At 35.9% G+C, this 7,773-nt stretch overlaps 1 protein-coding gene, 1 long non-coding RNA gene and 1 pseudogene across 2 annotated transcripts; 1 reads left to right on the top strand and 2 right to left on the bottom strand.

Annotated features, from left to right (window-relative positions):
- Positions 1-142: 142 nt before the first annotated feature.
- LOC117212782 lies at positions 143-1,355 on the bottom strand. Its single transcript, XR_004488527.1, has 2 exons — positions 565-1,355; positions 143-315 (listed from the first exon to the last, which is right to left on the bottom strand). It is a non-coding gene; the product is annotated as an uncharacterized LOC117212782 (long non-coding RNA).
- A 918-nt stretch (positions 1,356-2,273) lies between these two features.
- LOC117212778 (regulator of microtubule dynamics protein 1-like) lies at positions 2,274-4,098 on the bottom strand. The gene is made up of 4 exons (XM_033457803.1): positions 3,979-4,098; positions 3,233-3,430; positions 2,925-3,173; positions 2,274-2,773 (listed from the first exon to the last, which is right to left on the bottom strand). Exons 2-4 carry the CDS (start codon positions 3,371-3,373, stop codon positions 2,426-2,428), a joined length of 738 nt encoding a protein of 245 aa, XP_033313694.1. The 5' UTR covers positions 3,374-3,430; positions 3,979-4,098; the 3' UTR covers positions 2,274-2,425.
- Positions 4,099-4,288: 190 nt separating this feature from the next.
- LOC117212781 lies at positions 4,289-6,745 on the top strand (annotated as a pseudogene).
- The last annotated feature ends 1,028 nt before the right edge of the window (positions 6,746-7,773 follow it).

Below are 7,773 nucleotides of genomic sequence, written 5' to 3'. Positions count from 1 at the left end.
TTATTTTTGAATAAATAATACAATCGATAAAGCATTATTTTTTATGTCATATAGGAACTGGTGTTACAGTGAATGCCGTCCATCCTGGTATAGTACGAACAGAAATAACGCGATATATGGGAATTTATCAAAACTTTTTAGGTAGATTGGCTGTAGATACTCTTTATTAAAACCAATAGTACATTAAAGTATGACATTCGAAGAATATTGTATAAAATTTTCACGGAGAAATATTAAAAAATACGGCAATGGCAGTAATTATTCGGACGTGTCTCGGAAAAAAGTAGCATTGCTCATAACTTGGTGCTGGATCATCTGAAATCAAAAACTCAAAGTTCATTCGTTAGGTAACAGTTTTCCCCAGGTAACGCTGGGAGGGTTTTTCGAAATTTCAATTTTTCACTTTTTTGGAACACTTTGAAGGGAAAATTAGCCGCAAATTTTTCAACAAATTTTCGCAAAATCGGCTAATGACAATAAATCATTCTTTCAAGCAGAAGGAAAACGGGAACTATTAATGCTTTTGAATTATATAGCTACCTCTTGTCCTCTCCCTGAACCTACCTAGAAGGAGTTTACCACTCGTCATCGTAACCCTCCGCCAAATACCAACAATAAGAAGCTGTCCCTTGATGATAAAATATATTCAAAGCCAACGATATTTACAATATAATCATCGGAATAGCTCAAGCGACCGACAACTATATCGATCAAATATTTCTCTGCTGTACTTACTATATACTTAATACGACGACTGTGTAATTAATGCATAAGAAATAATAAGGCGATGGTAGATGTATCGTTCAATGTTTCAATATGTCGGAGACGAAAGGACGCCGGGGCCCCTCCTAACCTCCTAACATTGTAATCTAGAGTCTACTATAGCCGTAATGAAACAATCGCAGTTATCCAAGCCGATGGTAACTGTTCGGGATTAGTGACGGTGAGCTTTGGCTCGGGGCGACAGCCTGCCGCCCAACGTAGCCACGGTCAACGGGACGGGCGCTCCGTCTAACAAAGGTGCGGACCGGTGTTATGACCCTCATTAAAGGGGCAATAATAAATTAGAATCGCACTTTCCTCCAACTCTGTTGTCATTGTATATTCTCAGAAGCATTCTCGGACTTTCCATAATTAAGAAGGTTTCGCATACCTGATGCACAATACGTCTGTCCTTTCAACCGTGTTTCATACACCAAACAAATGAACAACTGCTTAGGCTTTACCAGCCTGTTAATTAGGGGGCCCCCTTAAAAGTCTTAACCCACCCAATGGTGGCAAACATGAAGCGAAATGGCGTCTATATAAGCTCGACAACTAGCTCGGAGATCACATTCCCAATTCGACTATCGAACAGAACGATTGAAAGTTCTTGACGCTTCGAAGTTCTTGACGTTTGAAAATTCTCGACGTTCGAAAGTTCTTCACGTTTGGAAGCGCTTCGCGATTGAAAGCGTCCTTATACATCTTCACCACACTTGGAGCAGTAAGTATTTTATTTCCTTCAAATCGTTTCTTCCACTGATTTTTCAAACAATTTGTTTGAAATTATTCATTTTATTTCTTTATTTATTATTTATTTATTTTTTATTTACCTATCTTAATTTTATTTTTCCAGATTCTTCTTCGCATTTGGAAGTACTTCGAGTTCGAAAGTTCTTCACGTTTGGAAGCGCTTCGCGATTGAAAGCGTCCTTATACATCTTCACCACACTTGGAGCAGTAAGTATTTTATTTCCTTCAAATCGTTTCTTCCACTGATTTTTCAAACAATTTGTTTGAAATTATTTATTTTATTTCTTTATTTATTATTTATTTATTTTTTATTTACCTATCTTAATTTTATTTTTCCAGATCGTGCCGTATAACAAAACGATGGGAGAGTGCCCGCTTGGTTACAATAGCTTGCACATCAGAACACAATCTCGAGACAGTTTACCACCGAATTACGTTATGGTGAGCTTTATTTGCCCATGTGGTGAATTCATCTCGGAATTTGGCCTGCATCGCTACCTTTTATACCATCTGACGGGAAGGACGGGACGAAGATCAGGCAGCCCAGCAGCACGTCCATATCTCCAGTTGCTCACCAGGTTGCAAGCAGAAGCAATTCTGGGGCGTCGCAGGAATACGAATGAAGATGAACAAGAAAAAGAAGAAGGAGAAGAAGAAGTAGAATACTCTCCTGATCGCTAAACTAATTAGACTTGGGAACTACTTTATATGGGAACTACTACCCACTTTAGTTGGGAACTGTAAATAGATGTTGTGTATAACAGGCTCATCACACATAAGTTGTATTGTACATTATAGTAAATAAATTTTATACTTCTACTTAAAAGATAGATTCTAAATTTTTCTTTATCCCTTCTATCCCTTCAATTCCAATTTATCATATAATAGATTATAACTTCTGTCCAGTTTGTTAAAATTTCTTTAACAACTTCTGCGCTTCCTGTTTAGCATCTCGATCATCTTCGTTCTTTGCAGGATAATCAAGGGCCATTTTTAAATATTTCGTAGCTAGCTCTTTTTGATTTAATTTTAAGTGGCTTTTTCCCAACATTAATAAATTTTGACTATAGAAATTGGGATCAATTTCCTCTGCAGTTTCAAAATATTTTAGAGCTTCCTCGAATGATGAAGATGGCGGTTCTCCAAATATTACAGATGCAATTTTTCTTTGATACCATGTTAAATCAGCAACTTGATAGCACCAAGTACCAAGCATGTACATAAGTGTTGGTTCTTTTGGATTTAGTTCCATTGCTCTCTGCGACATTAAACATATTCGATACAATTGCTTGACATTGTGTCAGGGAATGAAATATTTATAAGTATATATATATATATATATATATATATATATATATATATATATATATATATATATATACATATTAATATATTATCATGAAATATACCAGCATATGTTTCTTAATATTATATGACTCTTTTATTTGTGCTTTTACTCCTTCATAAAGAGTCTTAGAATTAAGAAGAATCGATGCCCATTTGTGTGCAGCCCAATTATCCTCTTTTATCTCAAGTGCTTCAAGTATTAAATCATAAGCTTCGAAAATTAATTTCTTTCCATCCACTTCACTCACAATTTTAGACAATTGATACATTGCTCTACACAAACGCCATATAATTTCAATATCACCGCTATCCTATAAAAATATTCAATTTTATTATCTACATTTATAAGTGATATACATAATGTCATTACTTTATAATTTATTAGAAGGTCATGTATTTCCTGGTATTGTTCTTGCTCGTATAATGCATCGGCTTTTGCTATTAGAACTTCTTTTGTAGTTATGATTGCTTCGTTGTCACCTCTCTCTTTTGTAAGACCCCAAATACCCATAGCAGTGAACGACTATATGGTACATAATTTTGTTGTTAACATGTACTGATTGCTGCTCTAATAATGAAAACTAATTGAATAATTTTGTATAATATATTAAAATTTATAGATCTGTGGCGGCACGGGCCACGGAACTTTTCAACGGCTCCGGATGCAAAGCGCGACGCCGCCAAAGCGCAACACCGACGTGCCCAATGTACCATCGATATCTTCACACTCTTTCCGCCGAATTCTCGGAAGAGCATACACGTGCCAGCACTGGCGGCACATCTAATGAATGCACGCTAGTGGGGAATATCGATGGGCTACGAAGGGAAGAATCTGCGCGATCCGAAACAAAAGCAGAGTCAGTCTGTCTTACGCCATTAAATGTGTAACTCCTCGATACTATTTGCATAGCAACGCGTCGAATGATCTCTCGGTGTCTATCGTTATTTGTTAGTTGTTACCTGTTGTCTGTTAAGTGTAATTGTTAGTTGTTAATTGTTAACTCTGATTGTTGATTAGTTCTAATTAAACTATTGTTCGTTAAAAACACCAAGAGTAGTTCCTTACGCACCTATCACCATACCACCTCAGATCATTAATATTAACATTACACTTACAATTTGCAAGCGGTCAGATTATCAAGTTAAAGCTAATATCGACTAAAATTAGAAAATTTCTCTGGTTGCAACGAAGTTTAAAAATCTTATGCAATAATAGAAAAGTAATAAAAAATAAAATCGTGCTTAGATATAATTCCAAACCTTTGAAATGTGTGGATTGAAATCTTCTATGAATAAGCGTTCTTTGTAATACTTTTATATCTCTGATAACGAATAACGCTCTCCGTAACGACATATTAAATTATAGTATTTGCAGAAAAAAATAAAAAATTTGTACAATATACAACGTGTTCAGATTTGATTAATTATGACAGATGTAATTCTGACAGCAAAATTAGAAAATTCCACGTCAGATGAGAATCGAATAAAGTACACAAACATTAACAGCATTGATAGATTCGATACTGAAAACTCGATATTTTCAATTCGATTTATCGTAAAGATGTTGTGTGCGCGCGTGTGTGTGTGTCTTCATCTATTTTCTGTTACTGTCTGATACGATCAAATACGATCAATTATATAAAATATGTCGGAGAGGACATTAGAATTAGGGTTAGGGGCGTGAAACGAATCTTCGTTTGGGTTACACGTTGTCGTTATGCAATAGAGAAGACATTGACTAGTGCAAATACGATTATTATAGAGCCGGACAAGTAACCGTGGTAGTTAGGCACTCGAGAAACTAATGACAATGATCCTAGGTTCAATAACGAATCCGCGGTCGACGGGATGATAGATGAACGTACTCACAAAATCTAAGTCGGATGCGTGATATTCACTGGTCGTAAAGGGTTACTCCTTTCATCAGTGAGATCGCGAACGAGAATGCCTTTCCCGTCCCGATGATGCCACAGAGGAAAACTATAATGGGTTGTGTCTAAGGATACGAGATCATCGGATTCGTCGAGAAAAGCCTTCGTTCAGGAAGTAAGGGAAATTGACGTTGCTGCTAATTGGTCAATCTCCATATCGGTGGTTAGAAAAAGATGCCAGCCGCCTTCGAGGGAAAGTTGCTAGTGGGAGACGCCGCTCGTTGAATAATATGTCTCCCCTATCTTCCCGTAGTTGGGACAAAGACTGTCTGTCTGTTCGAAGGACTTTAGTTAACTGAACCTTAAGATTTATAACGGGCTAGCCGAACATGTACTGCGGAGACGCATCGACATCTGGCAATCATCTTACTCGAAGAATAGGGTCTGCGTGTGGCGAGCCACGGGACAGAAACCGTTGGAATGTTTACTGTCGCGTGTCGCCACGAATATTTCCTTTAAGGAGAGCTATAGAATTACTCCATACCTTTGCTAGGCAAAGCGTTCATCCCGTGACCGCGGCTACGTTCGGCGACTGACTGTCGCCTCGAGCCCAAGCTCATTATCACAACTCTAGAACAATTACAATCGGATTGAATAACTACAATTGTTCAATTACAGATTCCGGTGTTCTTTCATCTCCGACAAATATAAAGTATAGAATTTTGTATTTGCGATAAATACATTACACGTTTCTGAGTATTAAATTTCGCTCTTTATTTTGAATCATCCAATATCCATGACTTGACATGTATTCGAAACAGAATCCGAATTAATTATGATGAATTATGATTAATTATGATTAAAATAATATAAATTAACAATGACAATAAACTAAGAAAAATTATAATATATAGAAATGGACTATTGCATTTTAATCAATATTATCAAAATCTATTGTATATTTGTTTCATGATTGAATTGTTACAAATTCAGTTATGCCGCTTACATTGTATATTACTTGAAGGAAAAAACAAATCGTACAATGTTTTACTAAATTATTGATAATTAATGCTATTGATTATTTCTAAAAAATTGCCGTTAATTATTGGTGCACTTTTATTTATTTAGAAAAATGTTTGCGGCTGTTTCAAAACCTTATAAAATTAATCATCATTTTTTTAGACACGCCGTGACATAGTAGTAGAAAGTAGCAATAAATATGTTTATTGTAGACCATGTGATCTAGCATCTCAAAAAAGTATTAGGGATTTTGCAGAGCAATTTAAGAAAGGTATATACCATATCCTATGTTAGAGTATGAAATGAAATGAAATAACATAGCTTTGTTATATGTATAAAGTGTTCATCTATTTTTGAATACTAAATTGGGAAGAAATTCTTCCTGAACTTATTATATCTAAATCAATAGGTCTATAGCATAATTTGTATTATCTGTTTCCATTGTAGAACACAAGAAAAGAAAGCTTCACATTCTTATAAATAATGCAGGATTATAGAGATGTCCTAAGATGTATACCTATATGTATAAGAAGGAATTGAATTGCAATTTGGTGTGAATCATATAGGACACTTTTTACTAACAAATTTATTGTTAGACACTTTAAAAGATTCTGCACCATCAAGGATTGTAAATGTTTCAAGTAGTGCACACAAGCGTGGCAAAATTAAATTCGACGATTTGAATAATGAGAAAACCTATGAGCCTGGCGAAGCATATGCACAGAGCAAATTAGCTAATATTCTATTTACAAAGGAATTGGCAAATAAATTGAAAGGTTTTGTCATTTTAACAGAAAATAAAATTTATTTTTGAATAAATAATACAATCGATAAAGCATTATTTTTTATGTCATATAGGAACTGGTGTTACAGTGAATGCCGTCCATCCTGGTATAGTACGAACAGAAATAACGCGATATATGGGAATTTATCAAAACTTTTTAGGTAGATTGGCTGTAGATACTCTTTATTAAAACCAATAGTACATTAAAGTATGACATTCGAAGAATATTGTATAAAATTTTCACGGAGAAATATTAAAAAATACGGCAATGGCAGTAATTATTCGGACGTGTCTCGGAAAAAAGTAGAATTGCTCATAACTTGGTGCTGGATCATCTGAAATCAAAAACTCAAAGTTCATTCGTTAGGTAACAGTTTTCCCCAGGTAACGCTGGGAGGGTTTTTCGAAATTTCAATTTTTCACTTTTTTGGAACACTTTGAAGGGAAAATTAGCCGCAAATTTTTCAACAAATTTTCGCAAAATCGGCTAATGACAATAAATCATTCTTTCAAGCAGAAGGAAAACGGGAACTATTAATGCTTTTGAATTATATAGCTACCTCTTGTCCTCTCCCTGAACCTACCTAGAAGGAGTTTACCACTCGTCATCGTAACCCTCCGCCAAATACCAACAATAAGAAGCTGTCCCTTGATGATAAAATATATTCAAGGCCAACGATATTTACAATATAATCATCGGAATAGCTCAAGCGACCGACAACTATATCGATCAAATATTTCTCTGCTGTACTTACTATATACTTAATACGACGACTGTGTAATTAATGCATAAGAAATAATAAGGCGATGGTAGATGTATCGTTCAATGTTTCAATATGTCGGAGACGAAAGGACGCCGGGGCCCCTCCTAACCTCCTAACATTGTAATCTAGAGTCTACTATAGCCGTAATGAAACAATCGCAGTTATCCAAGCCGATGGTAACTGTTCGGGATTAGTGACGGTGAGCTTTGGCTCGGGGCGACAGCCTGCCGCCCAACGTAGCCACGGTTAACGGGGCGGGCGCTCCGTCTAACAAAGGTGCGGACCGGTGTTATGACCCTCATTAAAGGGGCAATAATAAATTAGAATCGAACTTTCCTCCAACTCTGTTGTCATTGTATATTCTCAGAAGCATTCTCGGACTTTCCATAATTAAGAAGGTTTCGCATACCTGATGCACAATACGTCTGTCCTTTCAACCGTGTTTCATACACCAAACAAATGAACAACTGCT

The sequence above is a fragment of the Bombus bifarius genome, unplaced genomic scaffold (genome assembly GCF_011952205.1).
Source record: "Bombus bifarius isolate JDL3187 unplaced genomic scaffold, Bbif_JDL3187 scf7180000008376, whole genome shotgun sequence".
Lineage (NCBI taxonomy): Eukaryota > Metazoa > Arthropoda > Insecta > Hymenoptera > Apidae > Bombus > Bombus bifarius.
The sequence above is the reverse complement of the archived record's forward strand: the minus strand, read 5'-3'. Positions and strand labels throughout refer to the sequence as shown.

Coding starts and splice junctions, on each gene's coding strand:
- LOC117212778 (XM_033457803.1), bottom strand. CDS start 3,373: ATGGGTATTTGGGGTCTTACAAAAGAGAGAGGTGACAACGAAGCAATC. Junction 3,174..3,232: donor ACCTTCTAATAAATTATAAA/GTAATGACATTA, acceptor ATATTTTTATAG/GATAGCGGTGATATTGAAAT. Junction 2,774..2,924: donor ATATTAAGAAACATATGCTG/GTATATTTCATG, acceptor TTAATGTCGCAG/AGAGCAATGGAACTAAATCC.